Here is a 19,607-nt window from a genome sequence, read left to right as displayed (position 1 = left end):
GATTATATTATATATATAATATATAATATATAAAGAACTCCTACAAATCAAAAGCCAAAAAAAAATTTTTGATTTAAACACTGGCAGAAGATCTGGACAGACACTTTTTCAAAGAAGACATAAAAATGGCCAACAGGTACATGCAAAAGCACTCAACATCACTAATCATCAGGAAAATGCAAATCAAAACCACACTGAGATATCAATTCACATCTTTTGAAGCGGCTAGTATCAAAAAGATATGAAATGTCAAGTGTTGGTGAAGATGTGAAGAAAAGGGCACAGGTGCTATGTAAAAACACTTTGGAGGTTCCTCAAAAAATGAAAAATGTTACTACGATATGGTCTGGCAATTTACCCCCGGACATTTATCCAAAGGAAACAAAAACACTAACTCAAAGAGATATATGCACTCCCATGTTCACCGCAGCATGGTTTCCATTAGTCAAGACACAGAAACAACCTAAGCATCCATTGATGGATGAATGGAGAAAGAAAATGTGGTCTCTCTCTCTCTGTCTCTAATACACACACACACACACACACACACACACACACACACACACACACACATGATTATTCAGCCATCAGAAAAGAAGGAAATCTTGCTATTTACAGTAATATGGATGGACCTAGATTATCTCCTAGATATCTTAAGTGAATTAAGTCAGACAGAGAAAGACAAATACCATGATATCACTTACATGCAGAATGGAAAACAAAAAACTGAATGTATAGATACAGAGAACAGGTTGGCTGCCAGAGGCGGGGTGCAGGGATGGCGAAATGGGTTAAGGGGTCAAAGGTACAAACTTCCACTTATTAAGTAAGTTATGGGGATATAATGAACAGCATGGTGACCACTGTTAACAATACTGTAATGTAAATTTGAAAGCTGCTAAGAGAATAGGTCTCAAACGAAGACTTCATCACAAAAAATGTTTTAGAATTATGTGTGGTGATGCATGTTGACTTATGGTGGTGATCGTTTTGCAACATATACATGTATCCAATCATTATTAAAAAAAAATCAGGCATGAAGACATAAATACCTTCAATGGACTGAGATACCAGCTGAAAGCCCACCACAGGCTCACGGCACCCAGGTTGGACTTCCCTCCAGGAGCTGCCTATTCATGGGGGAGGAGCCTGGGCATCAGCAAGTCCTATCACCCCAAAGTTTCTCTCCTTGTCTGGCCAGCCTCCACTATCTGATCCCAAACTTTCCAAGTCTCCAACATGCTCCTCTAAAATGGGTCATGCCCCAAAGACCTTCATATCCTTTCAAGACATTATCCCTTCTTTTAAAATCTCCATCTATGTCAAAGGCCACATTTTGTGTTTTCAAAAATAGGTCACTAGTAATTACGTATGTTCAGGGCTTTTTAACCAATAAACCTTAAAGGATGAATGAAAATACACATAACCCAATAATAAAAGTATAAGAAAGAAAATTTACCAATATCAGCATTGTTCTCTATGACAAAACTACCTTTATGAGTTCTTAAATATAGCAACTTATTAAAATTCTGTTATTCCAGAAGACAAGATTCTAACGTATTGTTCTGCATGGTGTAATCGTAAAAATAAACAGTACTAATAGTACTAATTTTTACTAACTTGGAATGATTGTTTTTGATATGAATTGGTGGGAGTGAAATGCTCAAATACATACATGCTTTTCATTCATTTAAGAAATTATGATAGAAAAAGGGGACTTTTTTTATTTAGAAGAAGAATTTTATGCTCTCATGAAATACATTAGTCTTTAGTTGCACAGCCACAGGCTAAATCATAACTGTTGTATATTACTAACAAAGCAACATAAGCCTGCAGGGAATTTTTTTTTCTACTATTTGTCTGTCAAAGGAGCCTAATTTTGCCATACACCTCCTAAATTGGCAAGTACAGTAAGATATGGATAAAGACAAGCAGAGAACAGTAACATGTGGTCAAGCTGACAAAGCAAAAGGAAGGAAAGTGAATGCCATACCTGCTTATTATTGTCAGTGGTACAACACAGCTTCTTGAGGGAGACAAAATGCCTAATTTTCCTAATAACATAAATTATCAGTTATTAGTGAGTCAGATAGGAGATGATTCAACAAATCAGCAAATGAAAACATCAACAGAATTTCTTAAAGCAAAACCCCAGGGTCCATTCTAGGGCACATTTAAATTTCAAACAAAACCTAGTCTACGGAAAACACATTTTTCATACACAGCCCACACATGCCTCCAGAAACTGGGCTTCCCTTTTAATCACAGTTGGCTCAGAAACACTTTCCTAATGGATATTTCATTTTGCAACTGACTCCTGAAGCTTGTCTCCCAGATATCTCCAGCGATAGGATGAAATGCTCCTCAAGAAGAAGTTGGTTTTAGTTCCGCTGACATGAATAATTTTACAGCTTATATAAAAAGCAAAAGACTCATTTGGACAATGACCAAATTACATGGCTGCTGTTTTTATATTAATGTTCCATATTCTTTCACAGCATGGTCATCACAATGATGGCATTTTTCAGGCAGAGAAAAATCCTCTTATTTCAAGGTTACGGACAGAATCCCAAAACGGCCTACGGTCTTGCTCATTACCACAAGGGAGACCAGAAAAGGCTATACAGCTCCCTGCACAAAAATCAGCTCAAGGTAGATTTGGTACTGAGAGGGGAGCCAGGAATTCTAGAGGGCTATGTGAGATTTTATAGGAACAGGAATGAGTCTCCTGTTTCGCTCTCTTTGATTCAGTTTTCTCTGGAGGACTGAAGAGAGTATAGAAAATACTGGTTATTCTGTAATAAGCCTCAGTAAACAGGAAGAGATAAAATTTCCCTACTTTTAATAAGAATTTCCTTTGATAGTGCACTGTCTACAAGTGAGGGAAAAATAACACTGCGTCTAGACAAAAGAACTTCCCACTTATCTGTAAAATCAGAGAGATAAGAAAAATTCATTCTGACAGAAATTACCAAGCAAAAGTGTCTCCTCTGCCTTGGTCACCTAAGAATTCTGGTCACACACACAGAGTGAATCTTAGCTTAAGTTTTCTGAGAAGATGGTAGCAACGTGATAGCCATCATGGCCTCTGAGCACAGACTGTTAGTGGAAATGGCCATGCCAAGGCCACCAGCTCAAGGGGCAGGGGGTGGCAGGGGAGGCCTCTCTCTGTGCTCAAAACCCTTGTCAGGCCTGCCAATGCCCCAGAGGGAAGCCAAATGTCAGGAAATACGAGATGATGGTGTCTGAAATGAGGGGTAACAATTCCAAAACTTATCAAACAAGTACAATTGGAGAGGAAACAACCTAAGACATTTAGCTGACTTTACAGAATGTTTTGTTTTCTAACCACCCAACAATTTGGAAGGTACTCAGGTAGTCTGACGAGTCACAGGCAGGACTCACCACTTCTGGTTACTGGCATGACAACTGCTACCTCTTCTTTTTCCAAAACATCATGTGACAGCATGGGTCCCTTGTAAACCATGCTATGAAGCTAGTGTTGACCTTCAAGGTGGTTTACTAGAGGCTCCTCAGTGGCGTACTTGTTCAGGGATCCTGTTTGGCTTTGTAAACCCTCTCACAAAATTTAACTGAGAGAAGGAAAAGAAATTATGTATTGACCTTCTCTGATAATCTGACATTAAATGGAATCTTATCACCTGATTCTGGCCAAACACACCTTTATCTATGTAACCATGACCTCCAGGACTCTCTTCACCTTGTGGAACAAGCCACGAGCCAGCCTGAAGAGAACCACTACAGAGCTGGTGCCTCAAGGAGAGAAATGTGGCTCCCAGCGCAGGGCTGAAGCCAGCGAGCCTTGTTGTTTTGTTGTTGCTGTAATGGCAGGGGAAAGCCTAAACACAGCTCCTTCAGAGGGTAGTGAGGATAATGGAAACCACAGATGACAAGGCGGAGGTGGGCAGCTGGGGAGATGCTTTGTAAAGCCCATAAGCAAGAGAAGAGAGGGAAAGGGAAAGCCACGTCTGGAGGCTGTTGCCAGCCACATGGGTCTGTCCACAGTATATGCTATGTACAGCCCAACCCCACCGTATTAGTGGGTCTAGTGCTTACACTGGTATTTCAATATGCAAACCCAATGCCCACACGAGCCCTTCAATTAAAAGAGTTCAAGAGTTCGCTCTCACCCTCCTTGGCCAATCACTGGGGTAATCTTCACGTGCTGCTGGATGCTGTCCCCGGATTTCCGTCTGGCATAGTAAACCCCCTGCCACTCCTACATGGACAAAGAGAGCTCTTAAAATCCTTCCATTGAGGCTAATGGCTGCTTCTTCAGAGGATCTCATCATGTTGAGCAATAAAGTTCCCACATGTTTCATTACATTCCATAAAACATTGCTTTATCATTGTACCTATTGTAACACTTATTACCTAAGGCTCGTGGTCACCCTGCACTAAGACCCCAAGACCAACATGTCTGCCTCCAAGATGGCCCCTCAGGGTCCTAGGACAGTTGATGAGTGGGTAGAGCTCCGCTCTCAGTCCTATGGGTCTAAGTGGCACCAGGTCAAGGGATTCTGATGGGGTCTTCCTTCAAATCTTCACAGCAACCTGTAAGCTTGATATTATCATCCTTAGTTTTCAGATGGGTAAACCAAGGCTCAGAGATTCTAACTAACTTGCCCACATATACAAAGTGGAAAATGTGGCTCTAAGTTCTTGTCTCTTAATTTACCTTGAAACCTGTCTTCTTACTTTCTACGGGGCATCCTACCAAGACTTCTCTGGGATTCGTCTGGCTCCTAGCAGTTTCTATGAAGTTAAGGAGAGTGTGAGCATTCTTACTGTCTCTGGACCCCAGGGAATTAGCTCATCAAGAGCCTGGTGGTCCCTCTACCATGTCTGAGAGGAAGGAGATAAACCAGAACCCAATTTTCTCTTCAGCCCGTTTCTGACCCCTCCCTCACACGAGACGGCTAACTGGTGTGCCTCTTGGGCCACCACGCCTGTGGCAGTACCACCCTGGCAAAATTTTCTAGAATACTTGATAATGTCCTGGTCCTTTTCAGTCTCACTGCCCCTATTGTTTAAAAATTAACGTTGGCTGTCATATACAACCCAAACATATTTTATTCCTATAAACAGTCCCCAATTAAAAGAACACAGTGCTCATTTCACTATTTCACATCAGAGAAAGCAAGATGAAAGACATAACTACGTGAAAGCATTCTGAATGCTTAAAAGAAAATGCACAGGGAGTTCCAGCTGCCGGAGCCACACTCCACTTCCGGAAGAGAGGGCTTCAGGGAAGCTTCCTGCCACACTGACAGCCCTCTCTTTGGCTGCTGGACAAACTGACATGACAGGGAGAAGTGAGTTGCATGTCTCTACTCAACTATGATCAGGAAAGAGAACAGAAAAATGGAAAAGTGACCAAGAACAGGGCCCACATAGAAACACGGATACATGTACTTCCAGTCCCCCAAACAATGGACACACTAAAAACACACAACAGCCCTGTGGGCAGAACTCTGCTCAGAGGCAGCAACGATACTGCAGCAAAGAGAGCGAGGACAGATTCATGGAAAGGATAAACTCTCCTTACACAAAGTCATCAGGTTCTACATCACCGTAAGTGCTTGATTCACTTGTATCCAAAATTAACCTCCAACTTGACTCATTTTGCCAACATAAGAGATCTTTCACTTAATTATCATGTCATCAAAGGAGCCAATCTTAAAGACGTGACATAAAACTCAAACAAAAATGCACTGGGGAGGGGTTTGCAAATCTGTCTGTTGCACCCACCTTGCCCTTCTTGATGCACGTGTTGATGGTGTCAAGAAGGTCTGCCCGGTTCTTATCACTTTTGGGCAGCTCGGCGAGCTCTTTCCCCAGGAGCTCGCCTTTGTGGTAGCCCATCATCCTTTCAAAGGCTGGGTTGACGTACTGTGAACAGGAGGTGGTTAAAGGTCAGTGTGGGTATGCTGTGTGCCCTCAGGAGTGCTTGCTGGGACACAGAGGAACAGGTTGGAATATCAAGTAAGAAGTTCCCTGGATGAGCACTCTCTGATGTGGGTGCCGACTGGTCTCTGTCACTTCAGTAAGCCCCCTGGAGTCGCTGCCTCACTCCTGAGCAGCAATGTATTCATTCACCACCCTAGTTCTCTCTGGGGCATTGGAAGAAATTCCTTAGCAGACAAAGAGCAAGAAGTCCTCATCTAGCAGAGCCAGCCTCTTGTGGGCCTTATTCATCCCCAATCGGCCAAGAAGAAAACAGCCAAAAAATAAAAATGAGTTAGAATAAAAATGAATTTGTTGAACAGGTTGTGGCTTCTATTAGTCACATCTCTACAAGGCAGAGATTTGCTCGCTCATGCCTCCTTTCTAACTGCCACTGCCTACTAACCAATGCTATGGCTTGGGGCCACTTCCCATCTCACCTGAACCATAAATCTAGTTAAACAGGTTGTGCAGGAGGCAGCCCTTTCAGTACTGGGCACATGTGGGTGTGAGAAGAGGCCACCTTGGCACATCTGGAGGCCAGCAGACTCAGAGGCTTCTTTCTAAAATTCTGCCCAGGGCCCTGGAATTCAGAGCTATTTCCTTGCCTGACTCCCAGGTCCCATCTCCACCCTCCAACTTCTTCTCCAAGAACAATCAACTAGATGAGAAGCTGAATAAGGGAGACAAGAAAGACAACATGGGGCAAATGTGACCGTACAGCCTCTAGGTCATGGATTTCTTTGGGCATCATGTACATCCATCTGCTGCTTCAGAAACATCCTTGCAAACTATAATCATAATCACTCTTGCACTCCACTATGACGATAGTAGTAAGTAGCCTGGTGATGCAGGGACACTTGGGGAGCTGTTCCCCTGTGAACAAACCTCCTACTAACACAATTAAACTTGGGAGCTGGAGAGGTTTGGAGGGTGCTCTGGAGCCTGAGCACGAGGCCTTATGAGGCTGACAGAAGAGTTGGGGTGGTGACACTATCTTCAGCGATCTCCTATCACCACCCTCCTGGGGCCAGGCAGCAGGCTACTGCTCACCAGGTGGGCCTACACCTGCGTGCTGAGCTCCCTGTACTTCCTCCTCATCTGTGGGCCTCTGCCTACATGTTCTCTCCCCTCACAACGCCCCTCCCCAACTCCATGCCCTGCTAAGTTGGATTTGTCCCTCCTCCCATCTCCTCCCCTCCTCTAGCAAGCCGCCCTTGACCCCATGCCCATTCTGAGCTGGAGCCACTTCTATAGGCTCCCACTCTCTCCTGTGCAGGCTTCCAGTGACTTCTCGCACTCAATCCAAGTTTTTATTTATCTCTCTCCCCCACTAGACATAAAAATCCTCCAGGAAAAGCCTACTTTGGATTTATCTCTGGATACTCAGGAATGTTTAGTAAATATGTGATATATGTATTGTTTTCCTTGTTGGCCAAATCCTCATACATTTCCATGTGTGTTTATTCTACCTTCACTATTCAGTTGCAGATATGGGTACAAGTCATGGCCCTTTGTTCATGCTAGGGTTCCTGTAACCTCAGAATGCAGCAGGTACTCAAACATAGACTCTGGAGCCAAGGCACTCAAGTTCAAATCCTGGTTCTGCCAATAACTAGCTCCACGACTGTGGGCAAGTTACTTGTCCCCTCTGGTCCTCAGTCTCTTCATCTGTAAAATGGCTACAGTAGTAGTTCCTGGCTCATAAAGTTGTTTTAAGAAATAAATGAGAAGGTGTAAAATGCTTAGTGCTGTGCCTGGTATATGGTAAGCTTTGTGTAAATGTTTTAAAGCAAAGAGTTGAGATGGATGGATCGATGGATGGGTATATACTATTCCTAAATTTAAGGGCCATCACCTAACCTCTGAACATGCATAGTCACACAGAGGCATAAACCCCTCAGTGGCCGTGCCTTGAGAAGGACTCTGGTAATGAGTAAGAATATATGTGAAATACCCTGTCCATGAGGGCTCCTCTTGAAATCCCTAACAAAAATGTCATTTTATTTCTCTTTTCCCTATCACATCCTCTATTCAACTTCTTTCCCCTTGTTTTTGAGTTTTATATTCAGATTGCCAGTAGGTTTTTTTCAAGGGGAAGCCTGTTTCCTCCTGGTCACAGTAAAGGTGGGCAGGGGGCGACTCCACCACGTCACCCCCTCCCCACCAGAGATACAGGGTCTCTAACCACCAGATGCTCACCACAGAATGAAGGACTCTGCTCCCTGTTCAAGGAGTCATCAGACGACAACTGGGGAAGGCAATTGGAGAGCAGGGAGCCCCTTCTCCTCACTATAGAAATCACAATCTGGCTGCCCACTGTCAGAGGGGGGTGCAAAGCAGATGCGTTTCATGTTTGGAATGGACTGTTCAAGTCTGGACAGAAGTGAGGGGGATGTGAGATTTGTACTTGGTCGGTAGCAAACATGTCTGGTTTCTCTGCAGTCCAGGATGCACACCTGTGTGTGCATAGGTGGGCACTAACAGCAACCAGAGGAAGCTTTCAGACCCACGGCAAGGAACAGCCACAAAAACAGGTTCTGGAAATACAGCCAAACACGGAACCAAGAGGGAAGGCTTTATAATCAGAAAGACATGGCTACAGATTTTGGTTCCAATACTTATTACTGGGGCTTTCCTTGGGTAAATTCCTTGATCTTGCTGGGCCTCAGTTAACCCCATCAGTATCATGGGGCACTTGTGTTTCTTTCACAGAGTCATTGAATGGAAAGGAGACAACATTACGAACATGTTAATGAAAGGGCCAAGGCAGGGTGGGCTGCTGCTGTTACTGGTTAGGTTTGACAGCAGGGTGTATCTGTGTGCGGTGGGGGCTCTGTTGTGTGGCCACCATATCCTGAGCACTGTCTTTGGTTTCCACTGAGGACAGCAAGTGTTCCTTACACTCAGTGCCATTATGCAAACCAATTCCAGGCAGGCCAGTATCCATCGATGGAGAAGTCCACATTTCAGATTATTGTTGTAGCAGAAATGTCTTACCTTCCAACAAATACAGTATGACTTCATTTCAACAAAGGTTTGTCTACTATACACATTTCCTTAGGAAGACAACTTTACCATACAAGACTGCTGTATAATTAGAATACCAACTGCAGGCAAATAAATGAATACCTTTGAAAACATTTCATTCCCATAAGCATTTACTCTACAATTTTGGCATACTTCTGGCGTGATTTAAATGCTGTCTTTGCAAATTATCAAAGAATTTACCCTATCTTGGTCATAGGAAGCATAGGTTTGGATCCAAAATAATTTTTTTATTCTCGGTGAATATCTAATTCTTAGATTTCAGTCTATCAGTTTTCTTTACATATTTTTGATGTCCCTTTCTCCAAAGAAAACACACAGTAATGTGAGGATTATAGGAAAGTTCCTTGGAAAAGGATGGCTCCAACTTGAAAGGTTCTGTTTTGACATCTCCAGACAAAAAGTGTCTCCGTACCTGAATCACATGGTCATCACTTGTAATTTCTATGGCTTCATGACAGTGGTCTAATGCTGTAAACACTGAATTACAGGCCCTGAAAGTTGCGAAAGATCAATGTTAGTGAAGCTATAAAACCATTAGCGTTTCATATGTTAATTTATCAAAGCAAACAGTTCCCCCAAATTCATTAAAGCCATGTTCTTTGTGAAGGAAAAAAACCTCTAGCCTTTCAAAGTAAGCTAGTTTGTTTGACAGCAGCATACATTTCTCTGACTATAACACAAAGAAGAATTGTAATCCAGCAAAATCTTCATGGACCATGGAAAGAACCACCTATGTGCTCAATGAAACCTTAATACAGACCCAAGAGAACGAAGTTGCAGGAGGCCATCTTACAGGTCTCCCAGATCTACGTCAACACTGTTCTTCTGTTTCATTCCTAGTGTGGCCACGGTGGAGTCAAGTCCCCAACAATTAGAACTGAATTAAACCCAAACTGAATCTGAGGTATTCTGTCTGCCCTTTTTCAATAGACACAGAAATACTTTTTCCTCTTTTCTTACTTTCGTAATCTCCGGTCAATAAGCCTTTATATGGTACTTTGCTTTCAACCTCACCCACTGACACGATGGAAAGCACATACGGCAAGATTCCTCTTGCCTGGTTAATCCTACAGCTCTCCAGGTAGGCACTTTTCTTGGTGACCTTTCTAATGTACATGTAGAATACTGGAAATATTTCAGCTTCTCTATTGCTTAGAATTTTAAGTACCTTCTAAATCTAGCGCAACTCCAAATATGGTAAGTTATTTACTATCTAACACAGAAAGTATGTGGCTAGTTTCTAGAGCTTTTATATTTGTGCTGGCTGTTTAAAGAATCCCAGTGAGGCCTGTCTGACACATTATAAAAAAAAAAAAAAAAAAAAAGATTTACTTGATTCATGTTCCTTCTTATAAAACATACTGTTTTATAAGATGTTATTCATTTTTTCCACTCATGGAGGCATCTAAATTTGCCATCCTGTTTTAAACTATTTACAAGGAAGAGGGGAAAAAAAAACCTGGCTGAAGTCTGGTTCTGTATTCTGCCAGTTATGGCACCACGGGCAACTTTTTATCTTTGCTGGCTCCCAGTTACCTCATCTATAAGTGAGAGTAATAACACCTGTTTTATAGGTTGCTGTAAAAATCAACAGTTTATGTGAGGCAATTCTCAAAGTGCTTCAGATAATGTAAGAATTCAGCTCATAGTACTTGCTATTACCTGTCAGATCTCGGAGCAGTATCTCCCTACTCTCTAACACTTTCAAAGGCCATTGGTGGAAAGAAAAGGAAATCATAACCTATCTTTTCTCAGGAGAATACTTGAACTATCTAACGAAGAACTGCATTCAATAACAGCAAGGTAACCTGCATGAGGAATGAAGGATTTTAGTCCATGGTGCAGTGATGAAGGTACCAGTGTGGAAGGGTAAATAAGTAACTGTGATGGGCGAGCTGAGGAGAAGGTAAGTCTAACTTGTCTGAGATTCCAGATGGGTACAGTATGTTTCCTCATTTAAATTGTACCAGTCTAGGGGCGCCTGGGTGGCGCAGTCGGTTAAGCGTCCGACTTCAGCTCAGGTCACGATCTCGCGGTCCGTGAATTCGAGCCCCGCGTCAGGCTCTGGGCTGATGGCTCAGAGCCTGGAGCCTGTTTCCGATTCTGTGTCTCCCTCTCTCTCTGCCCCTCCCCCCTTCATGCTCTGTCTCTCTCTGTCTCAAAAATAAATAAACGTTAAAAAAAAATTAAAAAAAATAAAATAAATAAATTGTACCAGTCTAATTTCAACCACGTACTGCCTTAATACCATTGCCACATTTGTAAACAAGATCACCTAAAATAAGGGGGAAAAAAGATTTTTAAATCATTACCAAAGTCACTAGTACCCTGCCTCCCACAAAGAGGCAAGCAACAGCTAGTCGTCTCAGAAGTATTTTCCAGGCATGTGCGTACAGAACCCGATATTGCAGCAGAGGCAAGCATTTCCTGTCCCCCAGGAGTCAGACGTGGAAAAGCACATTCTGTGTGGACTAAACCTTACATTTGAGAGCTAGATAATTAAGCTATAACACATTTTATCAAATGACAAATTCATCTTTTGCCCGTTTTCTTAACGTGCCTGTGTGCCTCACCTAAGCATTTAAAAGGGTACTTCAGAGTATTAGTGTTTTTGTCAATTCAAGAGCAGCCTTTATGTAAGATCTTAGCTCCAAATGTCCAAAATTCATCTATTAAACATTCGTTGTATGATTATCCACAAAGCATAAAATCTTCAGTATAATGCCCAATGGGACAAAGCAAATTCTCATCAACAGTCAAGGTAGAAGGATCTGGATGGGGCCAGCAGATGGTTTTCTCCCAGTGACATGTTGGACTGCACTGTTAAGAACTAGGCTTTAAAGCAATTTGGCTGATGGTTCTATTTAAATAAACCTGCAGCAAAATGAAGTAATCAATTTGAATCATGTTCCTAAAGTTTGGGAATTTAATAGCGTGTATTAATTATTAATACTCTTCATGCAGAAGAGCCTTAACTTTATTAATTTTCTGTTCTTAGGAACCACGTTAACTGTGCCTCAGATAATTTTTGTACCTTTCAGGTTGAGAAGTTGGAAAATTGGAAAAAGCACAAAGGAAAGGTAGCCGCGATGTGGAAACCCATGAAGTACAGGCCACAGAACCATGTCCCCTCACCTTCTTAAGGAGCCCTTGAAGGTCCAGATGGAAAAGGCAAATATTATAGGGGCCCAAGTGTCATGTCTACAAGTCTACAAAGAACACAGTGGTGTGACAGGGTGGTGAGTGCATCTGACTAAAGAGCAGGATGCCGGGGTCCGACCCCAATACTGCCACCAACATACTGGGTAGCTGTGATCATGTCAAGAGTCTCCCTGGCTCTCAGTGTTTTCCTCTGCCCATTGGGGCAGGAGTGGTTGGGTTGCATTATCTCCTGTATTCCTACCACGGGTATTCCAGAATCTACTCAAAACACATATATACACAAAACGAGGCTGCCTGCAACAAGGTAGGACTGTGCAAGGTGGTGGCTTCAGGGAAACCTAAATCTGAACCTAAATCTACATCCCAGCAGGGTCTGGGAGGCAGGCAGAGGGAAGCACAGGTGGCCAGGGCGTCATGGACTTGCTCCTGGTGAGCCCCAATCCTGGGTAGCCGTACCATGGGAGCCAATTACATTAAGGTTTCACTGCTTGGACTCTACTCCTGTGACAGTGCCTGTCACGCAGGGCCCATGATAAAGTGCTCTATAAATGTCTGTTGATACCGAGAAGTGTGGTATTCCATGGAACTCAAGTTTTGTCCATCAGAGACTTTGACTCCTGAAATGGAGGACTGCTATTCTCTTTAGACTTGGAATCAAGTGAACATGATGATTTGGGTCTAAGTCCTAGGTAAGAGAAACAGGGCTGCATTAGTATAAACTTACCAGTTTAAGCTCCCGGTAAGCAGCTAAATCCTATCTGCATTTCGGATAACACAGTTCTTTTCATGATAAAGAGGCATAAGAACATTGGAAGAGAAGTGATCACCATTTACCCTATATTTCCCTAAACAGTCTCCATTTCATTTGTCCCCTAAACAATAGTACTGCTTAATAAAGTAAACTCATCAAGCATACAGAGATGTGATTTATCTCCTCTCTTTAGAAGTTATTCTTTATAACAGAATTTTAAAATTAAATATTTTTTCTTTGATCACATGATCCTTCGGTTTTCTTGGCTAAATATGGTTACCATACACCAGGACCTGGACAAGAGCGTCTACCTTCAACATTTGACATCCTCCTTAGAGTACAGACTGTCCTTGCAGAATGCTAGTAATGTCACATATTTAGCTGCAGCTGGGGGCGGAATTGCAGAGAAAAGTATTATATAATTAGACTATAATTATTCTGGCATTGTATAATAAAGAGCCTCATTTTCCCCATCTGCAGCAAGTGACAGAGTTGCCTGCCTGACTCTGAGGTCCAGGTGGAGTCTTTAGATGTCCCTGAATACGGATGGAGCTGGGGAGATCATGGAATGGGTCACCAACCCCTGACTGCTAGGCCCAGATATAGGGTACCCAGGAAGAGTCAAACCATGTACACACACCCTTCTCCTCCAGAAAAGGAAGGAAGTTGGAGATGCTTGAGGCAGAACTAGCCAAAAACCAATGGAAGAAACTGACTACATAGTCCTTCTCTGGCCTTCTGCGGAGAACTCTTGCTTTCTCTTCCCCACAGCTGGGGCTGCTCTCTTGCTGGGTGCTCATGACCAGGAAGAGAGGCTCTTTACCAGTCTTTACCAGAGGCTCTTTACCTTAAGCTGCTGTGGAAAGGGATCTGCACCCTGGGCAAACCTACCTTTCGGACACCACTGCTTGCCTGAGTCAACTCCATTTAACAACTTCACACTGATCTGCATGCATTAAGAACTTGAGCTTTCTCATTATGACCTCCACAATGGGCTCAACTCCTCCAACCAGCTCCAGTCAGTGAGGGGTGAGAAGTTATGGGACTTATGCAGGCTTATGTACTTAGAAACGTGCTAAGTTCAGAATGTGATGAGACCCTCAGAAGTGTTCAGTGCCCTGGCTCTAAGCAAATTTTATCAGCACAGTAACTTCAAGCCCATTCTTTTAACCCTCGTGCTGGCTGAGAATGTTTATTTCAAATTGCCAGACCTGCCTTTGCCCTGCTGACAATGAATGAGGCTTCTTTTTTTTAAGAGAGAGAGAGCGAGAGAGCACGTGTGCACACGTGAGTTGGGGAGGGGCAGAGGGAGAGGGAGAGAGACAACCTGAAGCAGCCTCCACACTCTGCACAGAGCCCAACACGGGGCTCAATCCTACAACCCTGGGATCATGACTAGAGCCAAAATCAAGAGTTAGATGTTTAACCAACTGAGCCACCAGGCATCCTCACCTTCTGACATCCTACATGTGCCATCACACTTAAATGTTGCCTAAGAAACCTCAAACCTCAGTTATTTAAAATCAGTTAATTAAAATGAAGGAATTACCTATCAAAGCAACAAGGGGTCTGCTGTTCATTCTTGTTGTGGATCATACGCAGTTAAAGAACTGAAACACAATGACATCCCTCTTTTTCTATCTATCATGAAAAAATCTAAACGTACAGTCTTTTGGGGGCACCTCGGTGTCTTAGTCGATTAAGCATCCCACTCTTGATTTCAGGCAGTTCACAATCTCATGGTCATGGATGGGATCAAGCCCAGGTCGGGCTCTGTGCTGAGCTTGGAGTCTGCTTAGGATTCTCTCTCTCCTTCTTTGCCCCAAACCTACTCATTCTCTGTCTCTCTCTCTCTCTCTCTCAAAATAAGTAAATAAACATTAAAAAAATAAAAGTACAGTCATTTTATCCTTAATTAAAAAGAGTAGAGATCCCAAGGAATAAAAACCATGTACAATAAACATCATAAATTGCCGAAATCGAGGCAGTGTGGTTTTCTTGAAAACGTCTCTTAAGTTCTCTGAAGTTAATAAATACACGGATACAAAGAAACCTAGGGATTTCACTTATATATTCAAAAACCGTTACCAGTATTCCTCACTGAAGACTTTTAAAATATCAGAATTTCCATTAGTTTGACTTTTCAAAAAAATATTTCCCTGCCTAAGGAAGTGACTGTTTCTCCCCACACTATTTCTTAAAGCTCTCTGTCCACCAAAAAGTGACTTCCCTGACCAGGGTAAACAAACCCCAGAAAAACCTGCCTTTATGGGTTTATGCCAATCCATTTTACTTCCAAGGATGGCAGAGAAAAATTAAGTTTACACAGGGTTTTGTCCACTTTGAATGCCAATTAAGTAATCAAGATAAGCATAATCATTACGGTGAGATGCTATCCTGCTTATTTTTCACTAAGCCTGAAACCGTCATGACCTCTGGGTTGGCCACAGAGAGAAACCATGCCAGGGACCTTCTGGCATCCAAAAGCCTGGAGCCGTTAAGGGCTGGACTCCCGGGAGCTATAGGCTGGCAAGAGCCTCCTCTCTGCCCTTCTCTCCTACTTGAGGGGGATACATTGAAGAAATCAAGGTCTGATGTGCTAGAGGGGAAGCTCCACAAAACCGGGCATGAGCTAGGGCCCTGATATCCCAAGATGTCCCGGAAGCAGAACATCTTTCCAGCAGACAGACGTCTAGACAATTCCATCTCAGAAGTGAACATTATGAAAAGCCTGCTTTTAAAGCACTATTTGCCTTTAAGGAGACTTAAAGTAAGTTTCTTGAACACACTTCATGCATACTGAGGTCACAAACAAACCTCATGAAATTGCTATCATGGTTACATAGCAATTATTATGGCTGGCATAACAGGTATACCATGGGTTTGCTCCTGTTCTTAACAATCCAAGCAAGAACTTATAAATGTTAAAAGAGTAGTAAATAGGGGCGCCTGGGTGGCGCAGTCGGTTGAGCGTCCGACTTCAGCCAGGTCACGATCTCGCGGTCCGGGAGTTCGAGCCCCGCGTCAGGCTCTGGGCTGATGGCTCGGAGCCTGGAGCCTGTTTCCGATTCTGTGTCTCCCTCTCTCTCTGCCCCTCCCCCGTTCATGCTCTGTCTCTCTCTGCCCCAAAAATAAATAAACGTTTAAAAAAAAAAAAAAATTAAAAAAAAAAAAAGAGTAGTAAATAGAAGGTAATCCTCAAAGGCTACTCTTAATCTCAATTTAATTGTATGAAAATTAAACATTACTTTTCCTAGACTATAATTTTAAAACTGCTTTAATTAGTGGAAAATACTGTCAAAGAAAGAAATGTTTTCTAATTTATTTCATTGAGCACAGGGCTCCTAGTTTGGATTCTGCCATTTACCAGCTACCATTACCTGTCTAACAGTTTCAAAATCCCTGGCATTCAGCTAGGAACCTGTGAACATCAGTCTGATGACAGAAGCTTTTGTACAACATTGTTAACCTTGTGTTCCTTCTTATTTTTGCTACATACCGTAGTTTGAACTGTGAGCGAACTTCCCCGTGTTCTATTTGAATCAGTTCATTATAGCAAGCAATTATGCTGCTATTCTCCATAAATCTCTGAAAAGAAAACAAAGATAATATGTAAGACATACAATGACTTCTTAAGGAGTCAAATAAAGGAACTTAGTTTTTCCCACCCCAGGTAACTCTGTTATATAAGACAACTTGAGAAATTGAAATGAAACAAAACAGTTGTCAAACTCTTTGAAATGCTTGTTTAAATGTATGAGAAACAACCGATAAGGTAATACTGTATGCTTAACTCCCCTGGTAACAAAGGTGGGGAAAAACTTCATCACAAATACTCACAGGAAAATAAACATACAAGGGCAGAGACAGCATCTCCCCCCTTGTTAATTTCTGAAACATTTTGGCTTTATTTTGCACTAAGAAAAGTCTTTTCAAACCCCACACTGGACACTCATACTATGTGCCACAGTATGAATGGTCATTTTCAAGGGAAGAGACCCTTCTTTGCTAACTTCCTCAACTTCTGATTGCCAAATGCACTCTCCTCTAACACACACACACACACACACACACACACACACACACACACACACACACACCATGCATCTAGCATGGATGGCTTCTCCCTGGGGAATACTTCTGGTTCCCCACTACTCCAGGGGGAAGCTGGTAGAGGGTAATGAAAAGGGGGGGGGGCATGAACACAGAACACAAACACACAGAAGGGAAATACTTTCTCTTTTTCTGCAAAGTTAAACATGGTTATTAGGCTCAGGCTGAGCTTCTGGATGGGTGGAGATTATGTAAAAGCCTGTAGACAAGCTCTGAGCATTGTGAGCAGATGCTTTCTAAGATACTAAAAAGGATCTGTGATAAAAATCAGTTTCAAAAGTGTTACAATCAACAGTTGGGCAGATTTTTTTTTAAAGACACCAATTTTAATAAATTTTATTATCTGTTTTTAATTATAAAGTTATACACATTAATTTAAAAATGTGTAAAGAAAGTCATGGAGGAAAAAACCCCAAGTCACTAACAATGTTATAAGCTGGAGATACCATTACGTTTGGTTTATCTCCCTTAAGCTCCAATGCCTCTGTGTGTGTGTGTGTGTGTGTGTGTGTGTGTGTGTGTGTAATACTTTAAGTACAGTCTGTAAAATCATACTGTATTTTCACTTTCATTTAAGTACTAACTTACTGAGATCTTATTTTCTATAGTTCTAAGAACTTCCATTGTAGTGAAAAAGAGCTTTCTACAGGTGATGGTTTCTAAACACTGGAGCCCTTGTTTTGCACACCCCTTGTTTGGCACTTAATGACTCTTCTATAGACCGAAGGTACAAGATTCTACTCTTTCGTGGTTTTCTAGGCTATGTTAACTCCTATTACTGAAATAATGTGAGTGGATCAAAAGTAGTGAACTTCAAACTTCAATACGCTAGGAATCACCATGCATTCTTCTAAAAATATAGATTCGTGGGCCCCACATTCAGAAATTTAGAATGTTTCTTTAAGACAGAACTTCTCAGAGCATTCAATATGCTCATGTGCAATGTTCCTAGCATGCATTGTGCATTTCCAGGGGTGGGAAGAGGAGGAACAGTTCTCACTGATTTCCCAAGCTTATTTGACCACGGAAGCCTTTTTTCGTGGAACACCTATTAAGAACTTTTGGAACACTAGTGCGCCACAGAGTAGTTTGGGAACTACTACTTTGGTGGACCCAACATGGAGTTTGGAGTTAAATAACACATTGTTCCTCCTTAACTTTGCCATGACTATGAGCTCTTGCAAACTATTTAGGCATTCTGAGCCTGCTTCCTCCTGTGCAAAAATGGAGAAAATATTAAATTTCTTATGTGTAGATGAGGATTAAGTAAATCCCCTCAAATGGAGCCTAAGAGTCCATCTTAGCTCTCCACTTGCTCCTCCACAGGAAGCCTCCCCAGCGCATCCAACTGCTGTACTCACAGCAGGCCTACCCCATTGTATTTCATACAGTAAGTGCTTCACGAACACCTGTTGAGCAAGTAAGTGTCATTTCAAACAGAAAAGGGGCACGTAAAGGTTGATATAAATGCAGCTGCTATTGCCCTTTGCTAATTAAGATATTGGTTTGTAAAAGGCTCCGAATGGACTGAGTACCATGCAGTGAGCCACTTATACACAGCTACCAAAGCTTCATGGAGAGCTGTTGTGGAATATCTGATGGCACAATTTGTTCCTGGATCCCCACTCAGGGACCTACAGACTGATGCATTGGCCAATTAGCTAGCAACACAGACCAGAGTTTTAGCAGATGATTTAATACAGTCAAAACAACCCAGAGATGAGAAACAAACTCAAGAATAGCCAGCATATTTGGAAGGGTGCTTGGGGAGAAAGCTGCCAAAGACAAGATTTTACCCAAAAAAGGAGACTAGCCACCTGGAGAGCTTCAGCTGATCTTGAGCCACAGTAACCCTGGAGGTAAAGCCTCAGTAGGTTTGGCATGCTTCTCACAGGAGAGCTCAAGCTATCTGGGGAGGGGGGGGGGTCCCTGACCTAGCTGGTAAATGGCTTTGATCAGACTCAGCATTAAAGATTGCCAGGTGGTCCCTGACAGGTACTATCTTTCATGCTCCCTTGAAGAGCGTTATCCACAATGGCTGACTGCCAAGAGCAGCACCACAGCCCAACAAAGGGAAATGAAACCTACTAGAGCAGCACGGACCCAAGGTTACCAAAGGAGTAAAAAGGAAACTGTGAACTTCACCTCCTCAATTTATTTAGTGGCATTTGTACCCAAAGAGGGTCAGGTGTTCCTCCTGGATATAATGGGTAATCTCAGCCCTCCAGACAATCTCTAAACCAGTTAGAGGTAGGCTCACTGAATTACAAGCAGAATATTCCTGAAGGATGGTTAATAACACCTATGTAGATCCTCACTGACAGAACCTACAGTGTGTCACACTATTCTGTCAGCTCCCAGATAGTGCAGAAAACCTGCCTCCTCACACTCCCAGAGATCCTGCCTCACAGGTGAAGAACAAGGCTGGGATGGGGATCACCATTTAATATAAGACCTACGAAAGCTGCAAATGACTACATCATTTCTTAGGAAGTGCCTAAGAAAGGAAGTCTCAGCCACATGGCTTGACAATTTCCTTTTGCAACTCTCCATTTCCGGACTC

General features: G+C 42.5%; 1 protein-coding gene across 2 annotated transcripts in view; it reads right to left on the bottom strand.

The window, feature by feature from the left end:
- Positions 1–19,607, bottom strand: part of PDE8B (phosphodiesterase 8B) — a 239,938-nt gene that overhangs the window by 93,795 nt on the left and 126,536 nt on the right. For both annotated transcript variants that reach the window (XM_030323507.1, XM_030323515.1), the window contains exons 6-10: positions 16,431–16,519; positions 9,431–9,509; positions 5,773–5,913; positions 4,152–4,240; positions 1,994–2,054 (exon numbers count right to left, since the gene is read on the bottom strand). In XM_030323507.1, coding sequence (XP_030179367.1) covers positions 1,994–2,054; positions 4,152–4,240; positions 5,773–5,913; positions 9,431–9,509; positions 16,431–16,519 — 459 coding nt within the window. The remainder of the gene's footprint in view (positions 1–1,993; positions 2,055–4,151; positions 4,241–5,772; positions 5,914–9,430; positions 9,510–16,430; positions 16,520–19,607) is intronic.

Source organism: Lynx canadensis, chromosome A1 (genome assembly GCF_007474595.2).
Source record: "Lynx canadensis isolate LIC74 chromosome A1, mLynCan4.pri.v2, whole genome shotgun sequence".
Classification (NCBI taxonomy): Eukaryota; Metazoa; Chordata; class Mammalia; order Carnivora; family Felidae; genus Lynx; species Lynx canadensis.
The sequence above is the reverse complement of the archived record's forward strand: the minus strand, read 5'-3'. Positions and strand labels throughout refer to the sequence as shown.